General features: G+C 41.4%; 1 protein-coding gene across 3 annotated transcripts in view; it reads right to left on the reverse strand.

Annotated features, from left to right (window-relative positions):
* Nucleotides 1-9,220: 9,220 nt before the first annotated feature.
* The window catches only part of LOC149280648 (dihydropyrimidinase-related protein 1-like), a 60,881-nt gene continuing 55,235 nt past the window's right edge, over nucleotides 9,221-14,866 (reverse strand). For all 3 annotated transcript variants that reach the window (XM_089500288.1, XM_089500289.1, XM_089500290.1), the window contains exons 12-14: nucleotides 14,413-14,592; nucleotides 11,310-11,475; nucleotides 9,221-10,205 (exon numbers count right to left, since the gene is read on the reverse strand). In XM_089500288.1, coding sequence (XP_089356414.1) covers nucleotides 10,114-10,205; nucleotides 11,310-11,475; nucleotides 14,413-14,592 — 438 coding nt within the window. In that variant the 3' untranslated portion in view covers nucleotides 9,221-10,113. The remainder of the gene's footprint in view (nucleotides 10,206-11,309; nucleotides 11,476-14,412; nucleotides 14,593-14,866) is intronic.

Here is a 14,866-nt window from a genome sequence, read left to right on the forward strand (position 1 = left end):
AGTCCGAGCTTCAGTTCATTGTGGGAAATGCAGCTAGAATATCTCCAGTAGGTAGCTGTCCAGCCTCTTTGAAGACATCCAGAAAAGGAGATCCCAACACCTTTCTAGACAATTGGTTCCATTGTCAAACCTCTGTTACTATCAAGAAGTGCCTCCTAATGTTCAACTAAAATCTACCCTCCTGTAACTTTAAACCATTAGACTTGGTTCTGCCCTCTGAGGCAGCAGAGAACTAACCTGTACTTTTCTTTTAGCGACAGCCCTTTAGATATTTAAAGAGTGCAATCATGTCACTCACTCAGTCTTCTCTTCATGAAGCTCAATGTTTCCAATTTCTTAAACCTTTCCTCATTTGGCTTTTAATGTGTTGCAACAGAAGAAAATTAGGATGTTGAGTCTCCATTTTATTGTGTTTTAAATATGTTTTTAAAACAACTTTTAGCTTATGCTTTAACTTGTTTTTTTAATAGAAGTTCTAACTTTTGGACTAAACGTTTTTTAGTTGTATTGTGTTTTTACAAGGTTGTATGCTGCTTTAGATCCCATGCTTGGAAAAAAGATATAAATAAAATGAAACAAAGAAGGATATTTGGCAAGAGATGGGTTGCACTTCACAACAGTTGGAAAGAACATATTTATTATTTGGAAAGAACATATTTGCTAGAAGCCTCACAATTATGGTCAGAAGGAGTATAAACTGAAATACGTGCAGGAGGGAAACAGTCTTCCAGATGGCAGGGTAACACCAAGTACTGGGGACAATAGCCTCAATGATACAAGGGGAATTTGGTATATACTACAGAGAAAGGAACAGGCAAAATCACCTCTTGAGTATTCCTTGCCTAAGAAAAGCCTGTAAAATCCATAGGGTCTCCATATGTCAACAGGCAACTTGAAGACACACACACATACACAAGAACCATATGTCCTCCTTTTCCATGTCCTCATTTTCCAGACATGTTCTACATTTCAATCTTCTGTCCAAGGTGAATTCCAAAATGTCTTCCATTTTGAGCATGACTAAGAAGCATGAATTTATATTTATATGACTGTTTTTAGCTTTTATTTTGTAATGGCCTACGCTTTTCTTAAAATATTTTACATTTTGCAGTGCCTTGCTCTCCTTTGCAGTTTTGACATCTGGTTACTCTGCACAAAAACCCAGCGGTGGGCAGAAAAGGAATCAGCTGGAGAGAATGACCCATGGGCCTACCTGTCTTACATCAGTGGTTTTCAACCTATTTCTTCTCACAGCTTACTGACAAGGTGCTAAAATTGTCAAAGCACTCCATCAGTTTTTTTTAAAGACTCGTTTTGAAAAACGGGTATTAAGATTGTGTTTAATGTTCACCACCTAAACCTCTTAAATATTCCTTGCCTAAGAGAACCCTATGAATTTCATGAGGTCACCATAAGTCAACAGATAATAGCAGGTTTGTTGTTGTTAAAAGGTAAAGGTAGTCCCTTGACATGAATGTCTGGCCATAACTGACTGTAGGGGGCGGTGCTCATCTCCGTTTCTAAGCACAGAGCCTGCATTGTCGGAGGACTGCTCTGGTGGTCATGTGGCCAGCATGACTGCACTGTTAGCTTCCCACTGAGAAGTGGTACCTATTTATCTACTTGCATTTGCATGCTTTCGAACGGCTAGGTTGGCAGAAGCTGGGACTAGTGATGGGAGCTCCCCCATCATGCAGCATCTGGGCCTTGAACTGCAAACCTGCCAGTCTTGCAATCAACAGAGTCAGCGTCTTAACCACTTGAGCCACTGCATCTCAACTGCCCTCAAATCAACCCCGATTCATGATGACCCTGTGGATGAGACATCTCCAGGACCCCCTAACCTCCATGGCTCTGCTTAGGTCCTGCAGACTCAGGCCAGTGGACTCTCTGAGTGAGTCCAACAATCTGGTGTGTGGCCTTCCTTTCTTCTTACTGCCTTTTTCCTTTCCATGCATTATTGCCTTTTCTAATGAGTCATGCCTTCTCCTGATGTGGACAAAGTACAACAGCCTCAGTTTTAGTATGCGGAGAGATCTTGTAGCAGCACCTTTGAGACTCATTGAAAGAAAAAAATTGGTAGCAAGAGTTTTTCTAAACTTCAGTCTGCTTCCAGCATCTGAGGAAGTAGACTTGAGTCTAGGAAAATTCATGCTGCCAATTTCTTTCTTCCTTTCAGTTAGTCTCAAAAGTGCTACAAGATTCCATACTGATTCTACAGACTAACAGGGCTATATCTTTGAAGCCTCAGTTTTGTCATCTTGGCTTCCAGGATGATCTGTTCTAGGACATTTGTTTGTCTTTTTGGCCATCCATGATACCCTCAGCACTCTTCTCTAGCATTAGCAATAGCAGCAGCTTCATGTATATACTGCTTCATACCACCTAAGCAGTCTCTAAGCAGTTTATAACTGTAAGTTAATTGCCCCCAACAATCTGGGTACTCATTTTAGTGTCCTTGGAAGGATGAAAGGCTGAGTCGAGCCTGAGTCCTGGCTGGTATTGAACTCACCACCTTATGATTTGAGAGTGGCTGCAGTACAGGCATTTAACCACTGCACCACCAAATGAGTTTTCTTTTTATCCACTTTATTTCCGTTGTCCATCTCTCACATTTTTTGGGAAGGCAGCTAGCTATGCAGCTAAGTTTCTGAAGCACTATCAAAAGCGCTAATAGGCAAGAAAGGGCGGCTGGCTGTTGGTCTGCAGAAGGCAGCGACCAATCAGCCGTCGAGTTGGGAGAAGCCCTCCCCCACGCATGCGGCTCCCTCTTTTAAGCTCTCTCCTTCACTCCTCAGGAGGCAAGCACTGCTTCTCCCCTCCCTCCTTCCCTCCCTCCCTCAGAGCGCCAGGTTGCGCCTTCCCTGCCACAGTGAGTGGGATTCCGCTTCCAGAGCCATGCTTAATGAAGGTGCTCTTCATGTGCGGGGGAGGGACTTCCACTAACGCAGCTGTTCATTGCAAACTGTGCCCTTTAAGAGATTTTGGACTTCAGCTCCCAGAAGCTTCGGCCACGTTGGCCAATAGTTTGGGATTCTGGGAGCTGAAGTCCAAAATGCCCCTCATTAGCTGCATGGAGAGGAGTTGGTATATTCTACTGATGATCTGAGTATGACATTTCCATCAATGGGAACACACCTGGCAGACACTAAGGAAGCAATTAAAAGAATGAAATGAAGGAAGGAAGGAAAGAAAGAAAGGAGCACACATGGTGGAAACATGAGGCACACATGGAGCAAAATGATGGGCAGTCAACACAGTAATTCAATTTCTGCTTAGTTCCAATGACCTTTCTGTTGCAGAGATGATAATTCTGTGCAGATAGATCAAGCAGTATTAAAACCTAATTATCCTGAAGGATCACGTTTTATTTATTTATTTATTTCCTAATTGGCAATAGATATTGGGGATGTTTACACTCCTAAAAATATAAAAGAGCAAATAAAACAACAACTAAAACATTAAGACAGTGTTACCAAAAATGCCAAGGTCCTGAGAGGGCACCCATAATCAAGATTTAATAAGGGAATTTTTATTAGCCCAATTATAGCAGTCGAGAGGGCTTGGGCAACTCAAAGCAGGGATCAAGCCTGTGTGTATCGGTTCCAAGAAACAGAACTCCAGAGTGCGTGCCCAAATGTATCTGTAATGAAGGGGAATCACCATTCACACAAAGACACAGGGATAGCCTCCAGCAGTCCTGGCTTTAAATCTTGGATGGACAGTAGGATGTCTCTCTTTCGCCTTCTCTCCCCTTCTCCTGTTGAACTCTATTTCTGCCTCAGGGAGAGGGAGGAGAAGAGAGGAAGAAAGGGTTATAAATAAATAAAGGCAGATGTGGTTTTGAGTAGAGCTACAATCCTAAATAAGTTTACTCAGAAGCAAAATTTATTGGGTTTGCTAGGACTAGCCTCAGGATGGTAATAGCAACCCCCAATCTGACAGTTCCTTTCAGTCTCTACTGCCAAGATTCTAGTTCATGCCCTTGTGGTCTCGCAACTGGATTTTTGTAACCTCCTTCTGGCGGGGCTTCCTCTTTTTCACCTCTGTCCTTTAATTTCTCTCCAGCATTCAGCTGCACACATTATCATGTCTGCTCACCACTTTGATCACATTTCTCCTTTATTGTCATCCCTCCATTGGCTCCCCCTCCCTTTCTGTATTCATTACAAACTTCTGTTGATGACTTTTAAAGCCCTGCATGGGCTGGCCCCTACTTATTTATCAGAACTTCTTTCTCCTTACCTTCCCACTCGTGCCCATTTTGGTAGTTAAGAACTGCTGTCCCAGGCAAGGATTTCCACTGCTCCGTCCCGGATCTGCCCCTTTTCACTTGTTGCCCATCACACCTGGAACCTCCTTCCCCCACAAACATGGTTTATGTCCGGGAATGCTGCCAGCAGACACTTGACAGTAGCTGATAACAGAGCCTTAGCACGGTGGAAGTGAAAGTAAAGCAGACCTTGCAAGGAATCAGTCTGAGAGCAGTTCGAGAAAACAAGCCGAGTTCAGAATTCCAGAAGTCCAACCGTTCCAAGAGTCAAGCCGAAGTCAGGATACTGAGAAACAACGTTGGTTAAACAGTCCAAGGTCAAAACAGCCAAGAGATAACGAAGTCCGGTCTGAGGTCAAGGTAACAAAGAATCCAGATACTAGGAGCTAGTGCTAGCAGCAATCACACCGAGAGATCATGCAATAAATTCTAGCAACCAGCATTAGTCTCTTTCCCACTTAAGTAAGGGAAACTCTCCCTCATGCCACCTGAGGCTGGTTGGCTAATTGCCTCTCGGCAATTCTCTGTGATCTGCGCCTGCAAGCACTCTTAGCTGTTTTCTCTTTGAAAGAAGGCACCTGCATGCAAGCTTCGTCCCCAGAGTCCCACTAGGCTGTGGTACCATAGGAGGCCTCTCTTCGGCACTAGGACCTGGTTGAACCTCCTCCTCTGGAGCTGGAGGCTCACAGCTGGGACCTGGCAGGGCAGGAACAGCACCTGGCGTTGCCTCAATCAGCCCTTTCTCTGGAGGAGACTCATCCTCCTCCTCATCCTCCGAGAGCTGATCTTGGCTGGCCATGACAGTTTATCACCTCTTTAACCAGCTTCAAAACTGAGTTAAAGACAATACTGTTCAGGGAAACATTCCCAGACATTACATGACTGTCATCCAATGTTATTTTGATTCGTTGTCTGCTATATTTTATTGTTTGAATGTTAAGATGTATTAATATGTATTATGTTTAATTATTTTCATAGAGTGTATGCCATAGGCAGTTTTTATTATTATTATTATTAGTAGTAGTAGTAGTAAACTTTATTTATAAAGCACTGTAAATGTACAGCGCTGTGTAAATGTACAGTGCTTTATAAATAAAGCTTAATAATAATAATAATAATAATAATAACAACAACAACAACAACAACTTGTCAAGAAAACCCTATGATAGGCTCACCTTAGAGATTTGGATCTCTCTGGTTTAAAGACCAGCACTTTAAACATTGGTCTGCCAGATCAGTTCTAATTTTTAAAAAGGCACGTAGTGGAATTTAAAAAATGCAACCATTAATGTGCTGAATTTGCATAATTAGAATGTAAATTAGCGGATTGCATAATTAGAATATTTTCATAATCTGCAAATTAGGTACCTGTATTTTAAGAAGTGGAATATGGCAACCCTAAGAATGTGATACTGTATTGATTCCTGAAGCAGAGTTCCAGTCAGGGGATACTGTGAAGTGAAATGGCTCAGCAGCTGCCTATGGATTTTGGAGTGGCCAGCTATGCTGAGGAGTCAAGTGAGCCACTGATAGAGTCTGTCTGAACTCAAGCGAGACTGAATCGGGGGTGCCTGAAAAGGCATATTTATAGAGCAAAATATATCCTGGAGCAGTGGGATTAAAATGAAGTATCCAGGAGGGAAGATTGAGAAGGGAATTTGTGAATGAGCAGACAATCACTACAAATGTCTCTGAACAATTAGTTATAATTTCCAGAAGGAAGTATTCTTGGATTTTTGTCCACCCTACACTGTTCAACATAAAAACCTGAAGTAGATTTTCATTCACTTTCAGTTTGGATTTTTGTTTGGTTTTTGGTAGTTCTGACAGTCCCATGAGGTCCCCGGAAGATCCCAGGCTCAGATAATTAGATGTGAACCCTACTGCCGTTACCCACTCCTGGTTTAAGAGGTAAATTGTTTAGAAATCTTGCTGTGGCAGATGCATGGCTGCAATTATGTTCATCCATCGACAGGCAGGTCCACAAGTGCAGAAAAAGTCCACCTAGAATGGAGAATGTCCAAAGCTGATGCTGGACTGGGCTTGCCAATAGCTTTACTTCCAAATTTTCTTTACTGTTCTCCTTACTCTCCTCAGCCCATGAAACAGCTATTTGGTGTGTGGTGGCTGGCAACCCAATTTTCATGTGGGGATACGGTATAAGCCATCCAGTGTGCTCTCAGATCATCACAACTGCAGTCTTGCATGTTCACTATCCAGTTGGTGCGAGAGTGAATGAAGGGAGCAAAAAAAAAAACAAAAAACGCTCTTCTCATACCACTGGCTACCACTTGTGTTTCCTCTCATTATATACAAGAGTGACAGCTTCTTGCGGGGAGGGGGGGGTTGTGCCTTTTAATGAAAGGGTGAGGGTCACTTTGAAATGGATCTTGCTAGTGGACTCTTGGTTTGAATCTGAAAAATTATGAGAACTGAATTTTTGCCCAGATTTTACACCATTTCCAAGTTAATCTGAGCTATCCCTTTCTTCAGGTTCTATACGGTGTTTTCTATATGCTTGATATCATCTCCATCCTATTTTCTTCCTCTTTCAATTGGGCTCTTTGTGTTAGCATAAAAACACATACACTCTCATCTAATGCCAGTATAAATCTGTATGTGAATACATTAAAGCAAATGTGTTTAACATTAAGGCAGTTCAATTATATATTTGATTTTCTGCTGGGGGAAAAAGTTTCACCTGATTTTCTCCTTTTTTTTCAGTACGTTGCAATATAAATAGATGTATCTTCAGGTTTTTATCTTGAGGTGGTCCTACATCTTTGAACAAATCTTAGTCTACATTTTCTGGGAAATGCCTATGTAGCTCTCAGCAGGCAAGTTAATAAGTACAATCATCCCTCCATATTTGCGGCTTTGATTATTCACGGATTTCATTAATATGTTCTCTCTAGGACTGTCTAGGTCCTCCGGTGCAACTCTGTGGTCAACTTTAACTAAACGTTGCACTGAAAGACCATTTGTAGCTACTCCAGTGCCATTCTGTGGTCAGTGTATGTTGGACGTTGACCACAGAGTTGCACTGGAGGACCTAGAGATTCCTAGAGAGGTGTCCTCTCAGGTAAAAACAGTGTTTTTGTTATTTGTGGTTTTCCCATATTCATGGGGGTCTTGTTCCCCTAACCCTAGCGAATATGGAGGGACAACTATAGTTGTTTTAACTTTGCTGTAGTTTAACTTTCCTAAAGCACCTGTGCCTTTGGTAACGTGCAACAGGCCCGTAGCTAGGCCTTTAGGGGCCCTGGGGCAGAAAGTACATTTGGGGCCCCTATTTTTTTTTATATCCTGAGTCCTACTGCGAGCCACGGGTGCCATCTTGGCACACCGCTATTTACATGGGGCGCGTGTCGATGACATGGCTCATGTGCCATGTCCAAATGGTGCAGCGCACGAGGGACGTCACAGTGCCTCTCCAGAGTGCTTATGCTGCCTCTGTTGCAGTGGATAAAGGAGCCGCATGTCATGGCTCGGTTGTCATAATTTTCTACCACCAAACCGGGACAAAATGTAGAAAAAATGTAGTATAAAATTTACCCCAAAATGTAGGACAAGATTTACCCCAAAATATAGGACATTTAAGAAAAATGGAGGACATAACCAACTAAAAGCCAAAAACATTATTAATTTTTTTAAAAAAGTAATATAAATGCTTATATTGTGGAGATGAGACTAAATGCATCTGAGGAAGCAGACTTTAGGAAAACTCATGCTGCCAACTTCTTTCTTTCAGTTAATAATAATAATAATAATAATAATAATAGAATTCAAAGACAGAGATTTTGGAGCACCTCTGAGACTAAATGCATCTGAGGAAGTGCGGCAGAAAGCAGCAGTGGAGGAGAACCAAGATTTGATCCCTTCTTTGGGCATAAAAAACCCACTGGGCTTGTCACAGCCTTAAAAGAAAGTGAAGGCAAATCCCCTCTGAACAAATCTTCCAAGAAAACCTTTGGGCAAATCACACACTCTCAGCCTCAGAATAAGGCAAAGTCAAACCCTCTCTGAACAAACCTCCCAAGAAAACCTCTTGAAGGCGCACACTCGCACACACCCAAGTCACCAAAGGCAGACTCTCTGAACAAAGCAAGAAAACCCACTAGGCATGTAAGTCACACACTCTCAGCCTCAAGGAAAGACTGGCAAAGGCAAACTCTGAACAAACCAGGATGTTTTGAAATTGCTCCTGGGTGGAAATGTAGGCCGTGTCCTGGATAAAGGAGGACGTCTGGTCACCCTGCTAAAATGGAAGACATTTTGACATTTCTCCTGGCCAGAAAGTTGAAACATAGGACACGTCCTAGAAAAGGAGGACATTTGGTCATCTTACAAAAAATAGAGGATGTTTTGAAATTCCTTCTGGGCAGAAATCTGAAATGTAGGATGTGTCCTATAAAAGGAGGCCAGAAAAGAGTTAAGCTTTGAGCTCTGGGCCCCATAACATATGTCAACTCCCAGAATTCCATAGCCTTGAGCCAAGAAAACACTCAAGCCTTGATATCAGGGCCCCACAGCATGCTCCAGCTCCCAGAGTTCCATAGCTTTGAGCCAGAAAAAGAGTTAAAGCGCTGCCAAACCCAGTTATTTCTCCAGTGTGGATGCAGCCTGATGCAGCCTCTCTTCTCTCCCTCCTTCTCCTCCAGAGCTCTCTTTTGCCAGCCTGGCACCTCCCCCTCAGGCCCCACATGGCCACGACTCGAGCCTTCCTGACTTCCCTGTTGTTGGGAGGGAGAGGCTGGGCAGGCCATGCAGGGAAGACAGAAAGAGATTGGCCAGGTGAGGGAGGGCGGTGCGGGGCCCCCTTTGACTGGGGGCCCCAGGGCTTTGCCCCGCCTGCCCTCCCCTAGCTACGGGCCCTGACGTGCAAATGAAAGACACCAAATAACAACAATCTTGATTATAATCCAGAAGAAGAAAAAGCACTTCATTTCATTTTCTTTTATTTCACAAGCCTCAATTTAAAAAAAATGAATCACAACTAGTTGATTTTGATACATTATAAGTGGAACGTGATTTATAAAGGAGGAAAAAAAAACTCTGTACAAAAACTTTAAAAATCCCACAACAATTGGAATTTTTTTGGAAGTACCAAAAATTTCATGCAAAAGGTGAACACTACTGTCCAAATGTGAAATCCTCTAAACTGGATGGCAGGAGTGTCAGCGTGTTTAAATTATGACTCTTCCTACAAACAAGCAAATGTACAGACTTGGAATGTACTAAGTGGATAACAGCCACTAGGCCCTCTTCTATTCAGTCTTGTATTGAACAATGCTTTTTATTTGGGTCTATAATAAATTTAAAAATTACATTAACAGAAAGAAGTCTGACCTATTCTATAGCATTTTAAAAAAATTCTATGGTTTCCTTTCTTTAGTGGAATTTCGTACCTTGGCATCATGCCTAGTTCACTGTTGGCAACATGTCTAAAATAGACTCACTCACAAACTGCAACTTGCATTAGTAACATGCATCCACTACTCTAGCACAGCTGGGGGTGGGAAAAGACATCCAAAGGAACCATCAGGTAGACACACAAGACATAGCTAAAAGCAGCAGAGTCACTAATGGGACAATGGAAGCACCATGCTTTAAGGTGACACAGGTATGAAAGCACAATTGTGAGGCAGTTAATCCAAGCAAACACACTACACTATGATGACCTCTTTCTATGCAAAACATTTCAAAAAAGGAGACAAGTAATTCCCCCCACGTGTTAGTACCAAAGAAAACTGTGAGGCCAACAACACAGACATAAAAGGGAAGTAAGCTTGTTCCCGTGGCCTTTCCTTCATTCTTGATTTCTAAGCTTCCATTTCAGCTTATCCAAGGCTGGTAATATTGGAGCGGCCACCAGGAGGTGCAACAATGCGATGTCCAGTACGCCGAGGGTTATTATCATCTACCTGAGCACCTGCACAACAGGAAGCCAAAAATAAAATTCATGTGAAATGTTAAGACTTTAATTTAATTAACATTCAGTGGCACAAGTACTAACAAAAGCTAAACTTGTGTAATTTTTCTATAGTTTTTGAAAATCTGTTTCATTTGAAAAATCAAATCTAACTTTCTAAAAATTTTGATATTGGAAAGAATATCCTCTCGTATCACTTTCAGGGAAAGGAGCTATGAGATAAGCCCTGCCCCGTTCCCCACATTCTCATTAAATACTGGATACTGAGTTTGCTGTACTTTTTATGGAGGTGTACTTTGTTACGGCACAGCTGAAACTAAGCCAGTGTGCTATTGTGGCCTAGGACTCTGGAAGACCAGGGTTCGAATCATGGCTTGGCCACGAAAATCCAGTGGGTGACCTTGGGCAAGTCTTAGTCTCTCAGCCTCAGAGGAAGACAGTGGCAAAATCACTCTTAACAAGTATTGCTCCCTCAGAGGGAAAAATGATAAGGGATGGCCATATACTGGAAAAAATTGGAAGGCACACAATGAATACTACTATTGAAATTATGAGATAATCGCCTGAAAAGCAATATGGACTTCTCTGTGCATTTCTCTTCTATTACATACTTGAAGCTACTGGGCCAGGGTATGCACACTTGAGGCTGTGGGACAGAGGTATGCACATACAGCACTCACTCCGATACCCAGAACCACACATATTATGTCACAAGGCTGCACTCACTTCAATCTTCAATCTCTTCAATCTGAAAACTTCTCTTTTCAAAATAATTAAGCAATATTGCACAAGATCCAGCATGTCATAGTGTGTGAGAGTTGGACTATGACTCTGGAGACCAGGTTTGAATTCCTGCTCTATCATGCTAACCCACTGGGTGACATTAGGCAAGCCACTCTCTCTCAGCCTCAAAGGAAGGCAAGAGAAAACCAGAGGTTTGTTCAATCTTGCCAAGAAACCCTTGTGATAGGTTTGCCTTGGAGTTGCCATATGTCAGAAACAATTTGAAGACAAACAACAACTATTATGCTTTCACATAAAACCATTATTTATAACAGGGAATGCTTTCAAAAGATTTTTTGAAAATCTGTCAAACCTCTTTACCTGATAAGCTAAAATTAGACTGGTGGAGATTTCGGATTGGTGGAGGCTGGTTTTTGGCAGGAGATGATTTAGTGGAAGGTGCAGGGGTTGCATATTTTGGTGTTGCTGGGACTTCATAGACTGGTCCATCATACATTCCTCTGCAAACTCCTTGTAATTCTGTTACCTAAATATGAAGAAAAAATATTTATAGTAGCTTGACATTTTACCTTCATATTCCTAAGCTCAGAAGCTTGGATCCAGTATCTGCCATGTGTAGATAAAACAGCTCTGTTTGTGGAAAGTGACCTGGATCTGTTGTTAGTTCCCATTAGAGTAGACGCACTGAACCAGTGAGTTTTTCCTACATGCTGAATCACCCCAGAACAACTAATTAAGTGGGTCTACTCTAGGTGAAATGGGATTTAGACTGAAGTCTCCACCAAATTTTCAGGGATCTACCTCTCAGTCCATTCAGCAGTCCTCTAATTCTTTGTACAGTCAGCCTCCCATATCCAGAGACTTTTTTATCCATGGGTTCAACCATCCATGACTTGAAAATATTGAAAAAATGTATATAAATTCCAAAAGTAAACATTGATTTTGCCATTTTATATAAGGGACATCATTTTACTATGTCACTTTATATAATGGGACTTCAGCATCTACAGATTTTGATATTCATGGAGGATCCTGACCTCCCATGGATACCAGGGTCCCGCTGTATAGTTTTTTCAGAGAGCTGTATAGTGCTTTCAGGAGGGGCTGTTGCTAGAAAAGAAAGAAGCATGTCTGTTTCCACCAAGAAGGTCTGTTTCTGCTAAGCAGTACAACATCTATTTACCTACATGTGGATTCTAAGATAGAATTAACCTCAGTTAACAAAATGAATATATTCCTGGGTATTACTTCTTTAGCAGAATGTTTGGTACCAGAGGCAAAAATAAGATGGAAAAAAGATGGATAGGATCTTATTCCACAAAAAAGAAGAGCAGTTCAACATGTTTCAACATATATCCAGAACTAACAATATGCACATGTGAAATGAAATAATTATATTACGTACACCCTGCATATGTGATCAAAAATATTTTGAACTTTTAGAGACCACGTCAAATCTTATTTCAAAATATATCCAGGGATGATTTTTTCCCCACCAGCTTCAACTTTGTTATATTTACCATTTTACAGATCTCTCTCTCTTTCATATGGGGAAGACTGTTGCTATTTACCCTACATGTTGTAGACAGGTATGCACAGCTACATTAGGAATGGATAGAGTGGAATCCTGCTCTTTCCCAGTTCAAGCTTTATTGCATTGTTTACAGCACAGACACTGCTGCAACCCAACACCAAATGTCGGTGCTTCTACAGCTGTCCTCCATCATCCTGATGCCAGTGCTGCTTTAGAAAATCTCCAGCTAGAAGAGGACAAGGAGGGGCTGAGTAGGCCCAAAAAGACTTCGTAAAAAGGAGGTTCTTCTTCAAAGGCTTTGTTACAGTTTTCTCTTTTGACAGAAGATAGTTTTTAGTTTCATAGAACTGATGTCCTTTCTACCACAAATATCCTGGACAAAAGTTTTCACCCTTTTCTTCCCCCAGTTACCTTACTCTTCAATATTCTGCCTCTTACCACCCCCACACCCCAATTACTTTCTACCATCATCCACAGAAGAACATACTTTTCTCCTCCAGCTGCAAATCAAGAGAAACTGTGTGGCATTCTTCTCTTCCCTTAGAATCTGTTGCATTTTAGCAAACAGTTTATTCCTGTTTTAAGCAAGGCCAAGCAAAAAAGCAGTGTCCTGCTTCCAGGTCTCGGTAAGTCAGTGGTTCTCAACCTTCCTGATACCGTGACCCTTTAATACAGTTTCTCATGTTGTGGTGACCCCCAACCATAAAATTATTTTCTTCTCGGTTCCTAAGACCGCCGGAAATATGTGTTTTCCGATGGTCTTAGACGACCCCTGTGAAAGGGTTGTTCGACCCCCAAAGGGGTCGCGCCCTACAGGTTGAGAACCACTGCAGTAAGTAAAACCAGTTCAGCAACACTTGACTCAACACTATCCTAGATACATCTACATATATGGCAACCAAACCACCAGTAATGGGATTCATGTAAATGAAGATGAAAAAGCATTTATCATCAGCAAGCAAGTTACAGCAGATCCAAAGACTTAAGATCACAGAGTTCAAAGGAAAAGACTATTAGGTCCAACTACATGGCATGCTGGAAGACTGAACTGAACCACTATGAGAAATTCAATCTCTGCTTAAAGACCGCAAAAGATGGAGAATCCACTACCTCCTGAGGCAATCTGTTCAACTGCTGAACTGTTATTACTGCCATGAAATTCTTCTTAATGTTTAAGTAGAACACCTCTGGTGTCACAGTAAACTACAAATCCCAGGAGTCCATAGCATTGAGCCATGGAAGCTAAAGCAGTGTCAAACTGCATTAATTCTGATGTGTGGCAGCAGTCCTATGAGGAAAGAATTTGGGAGCTGGGTATGTTTAGCTTGGAGAAGAGAGTTAACAAGTGACATGATAGCCCTGTTTTAAATATCTGAAGGGTGTTATCCTGAGGATGGAGCAAGCTTGGTTTTTTACTGCTCCAGAGAACAGGACATGGAAAAAAGATTCCTCCTAAACATCAGAAGGAACTTCTTGACAGTAAGAGCTGTTCAACAGTGGAAAACGCTCCCTCGGAGTGTCGTAGATTCTCCTACTCTGGAAGTTTTTAAACAGAAGCTGAATCTTGGGGATACTTTGATTGTGGGTTCCTGCATGGCAAGGAGTTGGACTTGGTGGCCCTTGAGGTCTCTTCCACCTCTGTGATTCTATGATTCATTGTGATAGTTAGTGATAAAAAGAAGCACACACTTCATGTATGTAACTTCTTTTATTTAACTTTTATTAAATGCCATTAATTTCAATATAGCAATGGTATAGCCACATTGATTAGTTCAGGCCCATCACACCATCTTAGCTTAAGGTACTTCATAAAACTGATATTAAAATAATTTGTATATTGTTATTAAAGCAATTGTTATTGTTATAACGCAACAATAATAATATTAACACAACCAAAAGAATACATAGCTTTGATGCATACAAACCTACCTTATTCCTAATTTTGATCCGCTGATAAAGGTATTCAGGGAAAGGCTTTCGGGGAATAAAACGTCCTGTTCCTTTACTTACATGGAGATTTCCATCGTCAAACACAACCTTTCCTTGGCTAATGACTATGAGAGGAGCCCCATGGCACTCCATGCCTTCAAAAATATTATATTCAACAGCCTGAGCAACAACAAAAATATGCAGTTTATTACCATTTATTTATAGGCATACTTTGTACTATATTAATTCTACCTTCAATTAGAGAATATTAAGTACATAAGTCAATTAATTTTCTCACATGAGAAAATACAAAAAAATACAAAGAAATGGCACACTATTGGCCAGAACTAGTAAAAAACAGGAAAAAAGTACTATGAAATATTTAACCGTTTGGAAGCAAATTTGAAATATTTCCTTATATGGTTGACTTGTTCAATATCCATGATGGGAATGG

This window comes from Sceloporus occidentalis, unplaced genomic scaffold (genome assembly GCF_023333645.1).
Source record: "Sceloporus occidentalis isolate IW3139 unplaced genomic scaffold, rSceOcc1.0.p SCAF_150, whole genome shotgun sequence".
Taxonomy (NCBI): domain Eukaryota; kingdom Metazoa; phylum Chordata; class Lepidosauria; order Squamata; family Phrynosomatidae; genus Sceloporus; species Sceloporus occidentalis.